Source organism: Mesoplodon mirus (assembly GCF_964341445.2).
Source record: "Mesoplodon mirus genome assembly, chromosome: 13".
Taxonomy (NCBI): Eukaryota; Metazoa; Chordata; class Mammalia; order Artiodactyla; family Ziphiidae; genus Mesoplodon; species Mesoplodon mirus.
In genome coordinates, this window is record NC_138989.1 from 40,349,189 (window position 1) to 40,362,628 (window position 13,440).

Sequence of the window (13,440 nt, forward strand, 5' to 3'; positions counted from 1 at the left end):
CTAACGCCTGAAGTTCTGGTGACCTGTGAGACACGTGAGCACCCACACACGTGCAGGTGTCATTTCGTAATGTTTGGCCCTGAGCTCATTGCCATGGAGATGACTTCACCGGACCCACATGCTCAGTGCTGCTCCTCCGCACCTCCTGGCGGCAGCAACTGGAACCTCCTTGCCGTTGCAGGAAGGCCAGCTCCCCCGGTAGCACAACGTCTCCCTGGAGGCGTGTGCAAGGTCAGGCTGACTTTAGGTCGTTTTTAAAAGGCATTCAGCCGGACCTGGAGGAGGAAGTTTCCTTTTTATTCCCTGTTGTCATGGCACCACCCAAAACTCCTTTGGTTGCCTGTTTTTGCGCAGGATTCACGTGTTCATTGCTCTCGGTGTTGCACTACACAGAATCCAGACATCGTGTTTTCCATGTTGTGGTGAACCCTCGCCCATCAGTCCCACCCGAGGTCCCCGGGTTCAGCTCCCAGGCCACTGCTGCTATCACTCTGTTCAGCTTTTTGCTTTTTTCTATCCACTCTTCTGTGCTCGCTTGCTACCTACGTGCTGAGTGAGACTCAGCGCTTCATCCCATGTTACCGACGCGGTTACACCCTCTCTGCCCAGCTCTCCCTCCCACCACGTCATCCCACGGATGCCCTGAAATAAACAGGCAGACGTTTCTCCTGGTCTCGACAAGGGGCTTGCGCAGCTGTCCGCCCTGCAAAATACTCCCCTTCCTGTCTTTTCCAGTGAAGTGAAAATATAAGAAAGAGGCTCCCGTCTGCCTGTCCTCACCTTCAAGGCTGGGGTCCAGGTCAACACTCAGGGTCACTTGTCCCCAAGAGGCACTCAGGGTGTGAGAGGCTCGTGGGCACCAGCCTTCCGTGAATGCACCTGTTGGCCAGCAGCCCTGTGTGTTTGCTAAAAGAAGTGTCCTGGACTTCAGGACGACAAGCTTCCTGGATGGCACTTTGTGACAAGAGCACTGAGCACAGCATCCTTTTCCTCACTGCCGGGTGGGAGGAGCAGGGAACGCCCAGGCTGAGTCGGGTCACTGCCAAAGTTCCTCCTCTGACCTAGGTTTCTTCTTCCAGACCATTTTATTTGGAGGGGTTATCTGTACTCTCCCTTCCCATCTCTCACCCACCAGAGTTCTTGTGCTCCAGAAATACGGAGTCATCTGGGAACAGTCAATTTTCTGCTGGCCCGTGATTGCATTTAGTTTGGGATTCACAAGAAGAGAGTACCTGTTATTAACCTGGGCCTAGGAACAAAATTGTGTGTGCTAGAAAGAGAGAGAGAGAGAGAGGTGATGTAACCTGTGAGTGGGTGGAAGTACTTTTCTGAGATGGCCCATAGTTTCTCCAGCTTCCCAGAGGGTCCCTGACCTCTTCCAGAGTTTGCAGTCCCGAGTCTGCAGCAATCGCTCCAAGCAGACTGCTTCCACCTTCCACCTAAACCACTAGAGGTGTGATTTGGAGAATACGTTTCTTCCTCACGAAAACAGTCCCTGCAGGTATCAGGGAGGGAGGGAGATGAGGGGGTGGGGCTGTGCTGAATGACATTTGACCTGTCAGCAGGCCTTGCCGGTAAAAGTGATTTTGTCTTTTTAGGTGTGGTGAGTGGGATAAAGGGAAACACATGTGCTCCCCTTAGCTGATACCATAACAGGAGTAATGATAGCAAATGCTTACATGTGCACGGCACTCTTCTAAGATTTTTAGATTTTTATTTTATTAAATTCTCACGGTAATCCTATGAAGTGGGTATTATGAGCTACAGATGAGGAAAGTCAGTTGTAAAGAGATTAATTGCTCGAGCTTCCTGTAAGTAGCAGAGTTTGGATTCAAACCTAGGCCACCTGGTCCCAAGTTTGTGTTCTTAATCACGTACAGAATTCTTTACTTAATTATAAGCAGATATTTGCCCAAGGCAAACTTACTGGGATATAAAGTTATATTTGTCTTTTTTGGGGATGGTCCCTGGGGTGAGATTATTTTTTAAATTGAAGTATAGTTGATGCACAATATTATATAAACTACAGGTGTACAATATAGTGATTCACAATTTTTAAAGGTTATACTCCACTTACGGTTACTATAAAATTGGTGTTGTACAATATACCCTTACAGCTTATTTTATACATAATAGTTTGTACCATTTACTCCCCACTTCCCTCTCCCCACTGATAGCTACCAGTTTGTTCTCCATATCTGGGAGTCTGCTGCTTTTTTGTTATATTCACTAGTTTGTTGTATTTTTTAGATTCCATACATAAGTGAGATGATACAGTATTTGCATTTCTCTGTCTGACTTATTTCACTTAGCAGAACACTCTCCAAGTCCATCCATGTTGCTGCAGATGACAAGATTTCATTCCTTTTTATGGCTGAGTAGTATTCCATTGTATATAGATACCATATCTTCATCATCCTCGAGTGAGATAGGTGATAGCTTACATTTGGTAGCAAGTTAATGAGAAAATATTTCAAATCAGATTGTACTCCTAACAGTCTAATAGAAAGCAGATTTCCTAATACTTTCTTTGGACCTACAAGAAAAAGTCAGTATGTAGATCTATCAGGCTTCAGCTGTGGAGCTCAGTGACCCAGCTGCCTCTTCCTCTCCTCACCTCTCGGGTGTTGGGCTTCTCAGCCCTGAGAAGCCTCTAGTGTTTTCTCAGCCACTCTTGTGCTCAGAGCTCCCTGGAGCCTCCTTGGAGCCCAGCCCCACACAGGCCGTTGCCCCCCTCCCTCCCTGTCCAGCCAGACCACTGGGGGTCCTCCTTGCCTTCTGTCCTCTCACCCAGACCACGACGGGCCCCAGCATCCTCCCCCTAAGATAGTTTGGAACCCATCCCCCCATCCATACTGAGAACCTCTGCCCTCGTTCGGGCCCTCATCTACCTGCCGTGGAACCGATCTCAGCTCAGTCCTTCACACACAGCCAGCCTCCCTCCTTCCTCTCTGAAAGCTTTTCAAGATGACGGTGGTCCCGGGAGGCAGCGGCTACTGCTTCCCATCTCCCTCAGACGAGAAAGCAAGGCCTTGAGAAGTTGGATAACTTGCTGAGACGCTGTCTCTAATACATGTGAGAGCGGGGGTGGAACTCCGGCCAGTCCGCCTTCAGTGTGCAGGACTCAGCCCCACGCTCCAGGGCCCCGGGACAGTGTCACAATGGCCAGCATCTCCGTCCACATGAGCTGGCCCCCTCCCGCCTCTCCAGGCTCGTGGTTCAGCATCCCTGCTCATACCCCTGCTCCAGGAGCACCTGCTGTGTTCCCTGCACATGCCAAGCCGTGTCCCCCTGTTCCTGCTGTCTGGAACGCCTGCCCCACCTCCTACCCCGGGACACTTGGCCTTTTACACTCAGCTCAGGCATCACCTCCCCCAGGGATGCTGGGTCTGAGCTGGCCCTCTAACCCCTGTTTAGATCCTGTGTGTATATCGTTCACATTTCCACCTCAACACTTAAGAGCTCTCAGGCCCAGAGACTGTGTCCTTCTGTGCACCCCAGAGCCTAGTACCAAGCCTGGCCCTTGGAATCACATCAATGATGGTCATTGTTTTTTTTTAATTAAGGTATAACTGACATGTAACATTATATTAGTTTCAGGTGTATACATAATGATTCGCTATTTGTGTACATTGTGAAATGATCACCACGGTAAGTCTAGTTAGCACCCGTCACCGTACAGTTACAAATTTTTTTTTCTCATGATAACTATTCTTAAGATTTTCTCTCTTACCAACTTTCACATATGCAATGCGGTGTTATTAACTACAGTTGCCATGCTGTACATGACATCCCAGGACCTGTTCATTTTATAACTGGAAGTGTGTATCTTTTGACCCCTTTCATCATCAGGATGACGGTCACCTTGAGCTACTTTGTGTGAGTGCCTTGTATCTGCTTCTCTCCATTCTGCCTTGGACGCTAGCACCCCGTGGACAGGCCCTGTGTCTATTTAACTGGCTTCATACAGCAACTGCTTTGCGGCAGTGCAGGTCGGCTTTAGAAGTGTGTGTAGAAAGATGACGAGGACCTTTGCTTCCTTTGCTTAAGTACAGATGCAAGCCCAGAATCACAGGGCGGCAGTGTGACCGGTGTGCTTCCGGCTTCTACCGCTTCCCTGAGTGCCTCCCCTGCCAATGCAACAGAGATGGGACTGAGCCAGCAGGCTGTGACCTGGAGACAGGGTCTTGCCTCTGCAAGGTAAGATGGAATGTGCAACGCTGGGGACGTTGGCCACTGACCATTGTGGAGGGTCTTCATGCTGAGTCATTGTATAAAAATCGGTGGGAAATGGGATTGATCCAAGATAGATTTCCATAATGACTATAGCATTTTCTAGTCATTCTCATTGGATAGAAATAGTCAGAAGCGAAGACCTCCCCCCCCGCCCCCGCACTGCTCTTGTCCTTTGAAGAGGCCACAGACCTCCTTAAGAATCTGATGACAGATATATACTGTCTTCAGAAAATTCAACACAAACGTTTGTCTATAATCTCAAGAGGTTTGTGGGTTCCCCTGAAGCCTATTCCTGTCCCATGCACCCCAGGTTAATCATCTCTGCTCCAAGGCATTCTGCAGGGTATAGGAGAGCTCCCGAGTCCCAGTGGATGTTCTAAAGTGGTAGTTCCCCCCATATTGTGAATCCTTCTGGTGCTCTTTCTCTACCTTCAGGTTGCCAAAGGGCATCTTATGAAATTTAGGAAATCCTCTCTTCCGTTTGTACATGGTATAAAAGTTTAAATAACGAATGTGGTAAAAAGCTTAACAGCCATGTAACTGTGCTTGCTTTGTTAGCATCCATGTTCTATCATCTTATGTTGATACTTAATTTGTACACGTAGCTCTCTCCAATCAGAGAACCTTTAGAAGGAATGATCGCGTTTCATGTTTTTCTTCAATAGGAAAATGTGGAAGGTACAGAATGTAACGTGTGTCAGGAAGGGTCATTCTACCTGGACCCAGCGAACCCCAAAGGTTGTACCAGCTGCTTTTGTTTCGGAGTCAGTCATCACTGTCACAGCTCACATAAGAGAAGAGCTAAGGTAGGCAGGGCATTAGACTCCTTTTGTTTCTATTTAGTACTTCCAAATGAGGAAGTAATGCATTGTCATGAGACGTGAAGGGTTGTGGGGTTTTTAGCATCTTGCTTGGTTAGAATGTTAAGCGTTGTGCTCGCTGGTCCTCAGCCTGCGGTGTTCTGTCCCCAGATGTCCTCATGTCCCTCAGTTCATCAGCTCTCTGCTCAAGTGCTTAGAGATGCCATGCCTCACTCTGTGGCTTCACCCTTCTCTGTGTACTTCATAGCATGTATCACAGTTCTAAAGGTTGTTTATTACGTATCTATTTTCTCCACCACTCACATGTAAGCTCCTTGATACAATCCCAGTGCCTTGAGTAGGCTCTGAAACATAGTAGATGCTCAATAAAAACTCATTAAATAAATGGAGTTAGTTGTTCTTGCCCCTTGTTTCTTCTTATCTGCTTATCTTCCGGTTTTACTTACCTTCTCACCCGTTTTAACCACATCTTCTCTTTAGCCACTTTTAAAATTAACTCCAGGAAACTAAAACTTTTGTTGCTTTCATGATTCCATGAACCATTAGTCTCATGCTTGCTTTCTTGTGTGACATGTCTTAATGTCCAACAAATATTCAAAGAAAGATTGTTTTCTCTATTTTACTGCCTGCCTCCTGAAAGGAATGCAGGCTTGTAATGGGGGGGAAAAAAGTTTGTAAATCCACCCTGAAGTCTCCTCTTCTTACCCTCAGGGGAACCCGGAAGCATTATTCTGACTCTATGTCTTGTCAGTTCCTTCTTTTTCTTCCCCTCATAGTTTAACTCCTGGCTTCCTTTGTGATCTGGGGAATATTTAATTTTGATGCTTCTTGGGACTTCCCTGGTGATCCAGTGGCTAAGACTCCGTGCTCCCAATGCAGGGGGCCTGAGTTTGATCCCTGGTCAGGGAACTAGATCCCACATGCCACAACTAAGAGTTCTCATGCTGCAACTAAAGATCCTGCCTGCCGCACCTTAAGACCCAACACAGCCCAATGAGTAAATAAATATTTAAAAATAATAATAATTTTGATGCTCCATTTAGAGAAAAATAATGACAGCGGTCCACTGTATTCCACATCACATTTTCTAAGGAGCTCACCATTAAAATGCGCCCACAGTCCTCGTTATTATTCACACCCTTATTTGTGTATTATTTGAATATTTTCTGAACACCTACTAAATGTCAGGAACCAGGATGTGTGCTGGGCAACAAGGATAAGTCCCACGTGCATCTGGTCACTACCCTTTGAGAATTCCTAGTTGCGATGGGTCAGGTGGGGGCTGAGTGGGAGTGGGCTCCCTCACTGGAGTCAGACACGAGAGGAGATACCGGAGGGAAGCCTTTGAAGTAAGGTGGCTGCCCCACAGCTCTTTCTACTCTGCATAATTCAACTATCGCCAAAGACGCCATGGGCACACGTTTCCATCCGTTGCCTCTGTGTTTCAGTTTGTGGATATGATGGGCTGGCGCCTGGAGACGGCAGACAGAGTGGACATCCCCATCTCCTTCAACCCGGGCAGCAGCAGCGTGGTGGCCGACCTCCAGGAGCTGCCCTCAACGGTTCACAGCGTGTCGTGGGTCGCCCCTGCTTCCTACCTGGGGGACAAGGTAACCATGTCCTGCTGTTCTCCCGTGCTCTTGCTGGACCTCCTCCGTCACTGCAGGGCATCATTTACTGGATGTCTGGAAGGAAGGTTCCGGAAGTTCAGGTTACTAAAACTGAAGAACTTCAGTTAATCACAAATGCAGAAGATAGAGAGGCTGAGGGTGTACGGGCCTCAGGGGCCCACATGGTTGCTCACCAGCAAAGGAAATCCTGCACCACGTTCTTCCTGATTTTCACTTAATGCCAAAGAAATTTCCTCTGGGGAAATAACCATTTAAATAATATCTGCCGCGAATGGCACATGTATGTGTTTAAATGCCAATGCTGAGAATTCTTTGTTTTAAAGCAGAAGAAGGGCCCCTTGTCAGGAAAACAAAAGCTGAGAAGTGACTCATGAGCTTATTAAAAGAAGCACAGGATCCAGTGACAGCACGGCTTTCATTAGTAGAGTCACGTGTGGTTATGAATACATTTTATTTCTTTTTAAAAAATGTTTATTGGAGTATAGTTGATTTACAATGTTGTGTTAGTTTCAGGTGTACAGCAGAGTGGATCAGTTATACATATACATATACCCACTCTTTTATTAGATTCTTTTCCCATATAGGTCATTACAGAGTATTGAGTAGAGTTCCCTGTGCCGTACAGTAAGTCCTTATTAGTTATCTGTTTTATATGTAGTAGTGTGTATATGTCACAGATGTAAAAAACAAACTTATGGTTACCAAGGGGGGAAAGGGGAGAAGAGGGATAAACTGGGAGACTGGGAGTCACGTGTGGTTAGACGCTCCTTGGGGAGCTTATAAAGGAGTTGCTTTTCCTTTGCTGCGTAAATTATTATTCCAGGATCTGACCACCTACACTCATTTATATGGACAGAAGTGTGAGCATCCCATAGAGACATCCTCAGGTGACATATGCACCTGGTGGCCCAGGATAGAGCTTTGGAGAAGGGGTGGATTTCACAGGGCCCAGCCCAGGTGATGCCGTAGTCTCACATCTACAATGACTAAATATTCGTCCCTTGGCAGCCTGAGCTCTCTGATTCTGTCTTCAGGTTGAAGGACTATGGATTTTGACCTCTGAGTATGGGGCATGTTGCTTCTCTCATATAACCCCACTTCTCCCTCATGTGATATGCCTCTTCACGTCCACATGGCGAGCCCTGTACTTACTGGTCATCTAGTCCAGGCTAACAAATGACCCACAAACTTGGAAGCTTAAAGCAACAGGTCATTATTTTCTTGCCCAGTTTCCATGGATCAAGAATCCAGGAGTGGATGGCTCAGGTTCTTTCATGCGGTTGTGGTCAAGATGTCAGCCAGGGCTGCAGGCATCTGGGACTGGAGGATCCACTTCCAAGCTCACTGGCGTGGTTGTCAGCAGGCCAGTGTTCCTGGCTGGCTGGTGGTCAGAGGCCTCAGTTCCTATTCACGTGAGGCCCACCATAGGCTGCCTGAGGGTCCTCATGACATGGCAGCTGGCTTCCTCCAAAGCAAATGAGGGAGAGAGAAAGAGGTGGGTGGGAGAGGAGAGGAGAGAGAAAGAGAGAGAGCGACAGGGAGGGAGAACAACATTTTTGTAACCTCATTTCAGAAATGACACACCGTCACTGCTAACATATTTTGTTCAGTCACAAAGCCCAGCCCACACTCTGGGAGGAGAATTAAGCTCCACCTCTTGAAAGCAAGAATATCAAAGAATATGTAGACATATTTTTAACCTCCTCAGTCCATCAAAAAGGCAATACTTAATCTCAATAAGATGATTCAAGATGTTACCTTGGAATACTTCCAGATTCTAAGGTCATTACTCTGTGAAGCTGTGTAGGCTGTAGATTCTAGGGAAGAACTTCAGTGGATTGGGAGCCCTGAAGGGCTGCCCCTCCTCCCTGCTCCAGCTTATTTGCATCTCCAGTAAGGGTATTTTGTCTGCCTTCCCTGAGATGATGTTGCCTCTGATTTCCATCTTTCAGTCACTCCTTCCTTCTTGATCAGTTTTTTCTTTAAGGGTGGGAGATATCAGGACCAGAGGTGAAGTCGCTGTCTAAAAAACCCATGATCATTCACCTCCATGTTTCCACCACCGTCATGCTGCGGAGGCAGCCCTGAGAGGACGCCCGTATACCTGGTGGTACAGGCGGACATAGCCTATGCATCCAGGAGAATGCAGAATCACTTAGGAAATATTCACCATCTGCCCTCAGGGGAAGGTTTTTTTTGTTTTTTGTTTTGTTTTTTGGGTTTTTTTTTTTTTTTTTGCGGTATGCTGTGGCCTCTCCCGTTGCGGAGCACAGGCTCCGGACGTGTAGGCTCAGCGGCCATGGCTCACGGGCCCAGCCGCTCTGCGGCATGTGGGATCCTCCCAGACCGGGGCACGAACCCATGTCCCCTGCATCAGCAGGCGGACTCTCAACCACTGTGCCACCAGGGAAGCCCGGGAAGTTTTTTTTGTGACAATTTATTTTTAGAGGTTCATTTTGTAACTGATAGATATTAACAAAGTCTCTCCATTAAATAGGAAAGCAATGGCCTAGATTTCTTAGAATAGCCATGGATTAAATAGACATTTTGGTTTAGTCATCATCTAGAATAAAAGGATCTTATTTGTTTCTGCATGACTATTTTTCTTTTTAACAGAAGTATCTTCTTGCTTGTAAAATTCAATCATGTTCATATTAAACATTTTAATTGATATAAAATGGTATAAAGTAGAAAGTTAAAATGCCGTCTTCAATTCCACTCAGTAGAAATGACCATTGTTAACAGGCTGATTGTGTATCTTTCCAGATCTATGTGCCAGTGTACTTCGTAGATGAGTTAATGTTGCCATGTTCTCTTTTAATGCTTGTGCTATTAATCCTACTATTTCAATTTCAGGTTTCCTCATATGGTGGCTACCTCACCTACCAAATGAAGTCCTTTGGACTGCCTGGTGACATGTTTCTTCTGGAAAAGAAGCCAGATGTGCAGCTCACCGTAGGTGTCAGACACGACCCAAGTAGCAGAAAGTGGCGGTTGCAATTGGAGCCAGTCCAATTTTAGGATATCTTGTTAAGTGGCCTACAGAAAGTTTGGATTAAGTCATTTCCAATATTTTGTAGAAACTCAAAGCGAAGTTTAGAGCATGTGGCACCTCCTCAGGACCCTTGGTCCCTGACCATCCCAGCCCCAAATGGTTTCTCTTTTCTTCCCTTCCAGAGAACTTAACCATCTCTCACTTGGAGTCTCACAATCACTGCCTCAACATAAACTTGTTTTATGTTTCTATCTTTCAATTTTGTCTCACAAACATTTTTGAGACCTCCCTGTTTGCCAAGTCACATTGCTGGGCTCATAAAGGACAGGTGATCCCTGCCCTCAAAAAAAAGTGTAACCAGGAGGGGACATGAGAGAAATGACCAAAGACCTACAGTCCACTGAACATTAAGCCTTTGAGACAAAGTTCAGACAAGACTCTGTGGGAGCTGGAGTCCAAGTGGGGGCTTATGTAGTCGGTGCCCTCAGAAGAGTTCATGGAAAAGGTTAGTTTTGAGCCACGCCTTTAAGAATGAGCGTGAGAGGGCTTCCCTGGTGGCGCAGTGGTTGAGAGTCCGCCTGCCGATGCAGGGGACACGGGTTCGTGCCCCGGTCTGGGAAGATCCCACATGCCGCGGAGTGGCTGGGCCCAGGAGCCATGGCCGCTGGGCCTGTGCGTCCGGAGCCTGTGCTCCGCAACGGGAGAGGCCACAACAGTGAGAGGCCCACAAACCGCAAAAAAAAAAAAAAGAATGAGCGTGAGAGGAGAAACACCCTTCCCCTTCCCCGGCAGAGAGTAAGTTGAACCTAGGCAGAGGAGCAGCGCTCCAGGGGTGAGCAGTCCAAGTTGGCTGTGTTATCAGCATGTGCCGGGCCATTGAAAACAAGCCTGGAAGGGTAGGAAGGGGTGTGTTTAATGCCATGATGAGGAGTTTGGCCTGAGGTAGACAGTGGGGAGCCCCTTTGGTTTTCTGAGAAGTGACACCCGCATGCTGTGTGCCAGGCACACAGTCCAGAACTGCAATCTGGAAAATTTCCTTGAGGTAAGGGGTGATATCACATCCTGCATTGAATCCCCTACAATGTACAGAGCCTCGCACATGGGGTGAGGTGCCATAGCCTGAACTTGTGCTATAATTAATGCGATGCAATTCCAGCTTCCTGAAGGGTTTTCTTGTGTCATTCACGGTATAAGAGGGGACTGGAAAATCCCACATGCCTCATCCCAGATGAGGGCCTCGCATTCTGGTAGCTTTTGTGTTCAGGCATGGCTGTGTTGTGTTTTGTTTCTACTGGCACCCAAGTGTATTGAACTGTTGTTTTAAAAGGTTCTCAAAGGAACCTTTGCAAAACAACTTGAAAAGGAAGCATTCAAGATTTTAGAGTTACAGTCTAAGGAAAAATAGTTCCATGATAAAAATACTGTTATGACATGTTGTATTTCAGCTTCATTATTTTTGCAGAGCATCTCAAATTCAGGCCATTAGTATGCCTATATTTTACTGCCTATATTGTTATGCAGACTGTTGGAATTCATGGAGAAGTGATGACCAAAATTTCTTCTTAATTTATCTTCAAACATGGAAAGTACTTTAGGCTCATGAAACATTTACTCCACTGCTTTGTTCCAAACCACTGAAGTTAAAAGCCTATGGGCATGTTTCTTAGATTAAGGTTTTCAATTAGTGATCGCAGATAATGCTTTTGTTTCTGAAAACTGGCTCTAATGAATGAAACCCTTTGGGGTTTGGTGCTACAACAGAAAAGCTGTACTTGTGTGTGTGGGTGTGGGGTGAGAGTGCTGCTCGTGGGTGCTGACCCTCCCATGGGACCTCGAGAGCCACCGTAATGGGGACGAGCGTGCGGAGGCTAAGTGAGCAGGGCTGGGTCCTGCAGGGTATGGGCTGCAGGGCTAATTCCTCCACCACGTGCCAGCTCTGCTGCTCCCTATCTATGCAGCCTGCACAGGCAGCCCTGCCAACTTTCTACCCTCCCTGCCCTCCCCACTTACCCACCCCTCAAAGCACTTTCTTGCTACCCATGCGGTCCTGTAGGCAGTAAGGAAACCAGCACCTCATGCATTGACTACAAAGCATCATTAAAAAAAAAAAAAAAAAAAAAAACTGTTTCCATCTTTTTAAGCCACTTTCAGTCAAGAGAATTTTCCTGGTTTCCTATTTGTGAAAATGAACCGTGTTAGGGCTTATTATTCCATTTCCACGTTACTACTCCTTTTGCCAGTCAGTTCATTTTGCAGCTACTTTTTTAGAATCAGGCATCTCATGTAATGCAGGTCCATAGACATTTGTTCCTAGATCAATCATAAACCTCAAAATATCCCAACCAAGCCACTAACACATTCATGTGTTTCTTTAAACAGGGTCAGCACATGTCCGTCATCTATGAGGGGCCGAATCACCCCCGGCCAGACCGGCTGCATCATGGGCGAGTGCAGGTGGTAGAGGTAATGGAAAAGCAAGCATGAAATTCTTCTTGATGAGCCTTTTTGTCCCACGATTTAGTTCTTTCAAAGAGTTGTTTTTCTGACTTATTTTATGGATTTAAAATATTAACTATATTTATATAAATGTAATTTAGATATCTAAATTAAAAATATAAATTATATAAAATATACAGGGCTCCATCCTCACAGGGCTTTGTTGCACCATCTTTATGGCTCTTACCACCGTCTCTCCTGTTTTACACCCAAGTATCCTTGTTTTGTCAACTCTGTGAGTCTGTAAATGCTACGACGTAGCTCCCTGTCATCCTCAGGCCTCCCTCAGTGCCTGGGACCTGGTGACTGTCCAACAAATGTTTGGGGTGAATAAAAAGAAAAGTCACAAAAACATCTAACACCAAAAGAAGTAAGAATAATATAGCTAAATAAAGGAAAGCTCATCAAATTATAAAGCATTGTGTTAAACCTACATGGTTACAATTATTCCTTTAGAGTGTTCCAATTATATTATTAAATACGTCCAGTGAGGATTAGTAAATACATCCTCAAGGTGATACTTTTTCAAGTACCTTGAACTCCCAGACACACTGTAACATTTCTGTACTGGTCCACCCATACAATGGATTACTATTTGGCAATAAATGGAACAAAGTATGGATACTTTCCACACTGTGGATGCACCTCAAAAACATTATACTGAGGGAAAGAAGCAAGACACAAAAGCCCATCTATTATGTGATTCTGTTTATATGAGAGAGGTGATGCCAGCAAAAATGGTGAAGAACCTGTTTTTCCTCCATAAAAGCAATGTGGCAGAAATGGTCAAAATCAACTATTTTAGAACTCTGACAATTAACCAAAGGCTTGTGGAATCTGAAAAGCATTTATTCAAGAAAAATGGCTGAATCTTTTTCCAGTAAATGCACACTACTACATGACCTGCAGTTGGTTGAATTTGCGAATTTGTAACCACAGGTATGGAGAGCCAACTGTGAAGTTATACGCAGAATTTTGACTGCTCAAAAGGTTGGCGCCCGCATTATTCAAGGGTCAACTCTATGTTCAAACGAACTGAAAACAGGATTTTGAAGATACTTGCACACCCATGTTCATGGCAGCACTACTCGCGATAGCCAAAAGGTAGAAGCAACTGAAATGTCTACTGACAGGTGAATGGATGAAGAAAACGTGGCATGTACATGCACTGGAATATAATCCAGCCTTCAAAAAGAAGAAAGTCCTGTCACATGCTAGAACATGAATGAAACTTGAGGACAGTACACTAAGTGAAATAAGC

General features: G+C 45.9%; 1 protein-coding gene across 4 annotated transcripts in view; it reads left to right on the forward strand.

The window, feature by feature from the left end:
- LAMA3 (laminin subunit alpha 3) overlaps positions 1-13,440 on the forward strand; it is a 241,599-nt gene that overhangs the window by 146,039 nt on the left and 82,120 nt on the right. For all 4 annotated transcript variants that reach the window (XM_082640137.1, XM_082640134.1, XM_082640135.1 and 1 more), the window contains 5 exons: positions 4,056-4,200; positions 4,902-5,042; positions 6,506-6,667; positions 9,545-9,643; positions 12,063-12,146. In XM_082640137.1, the coding sequence (XP_082496263.1) occupies positions 4,056-4,200; positions 4,902-5,042; positions 6,506-6,667; positions 9,545-9,643; positions 12,063-12,146 (631 nt within the window). The remainder of the gene's footprint in view (positions 1-4,055; positions 4,201-4,901; positions 5,043-6,505; positions 6,668-9,544; positions 9,644-12,062; positions 12,147-13,440) is intronic.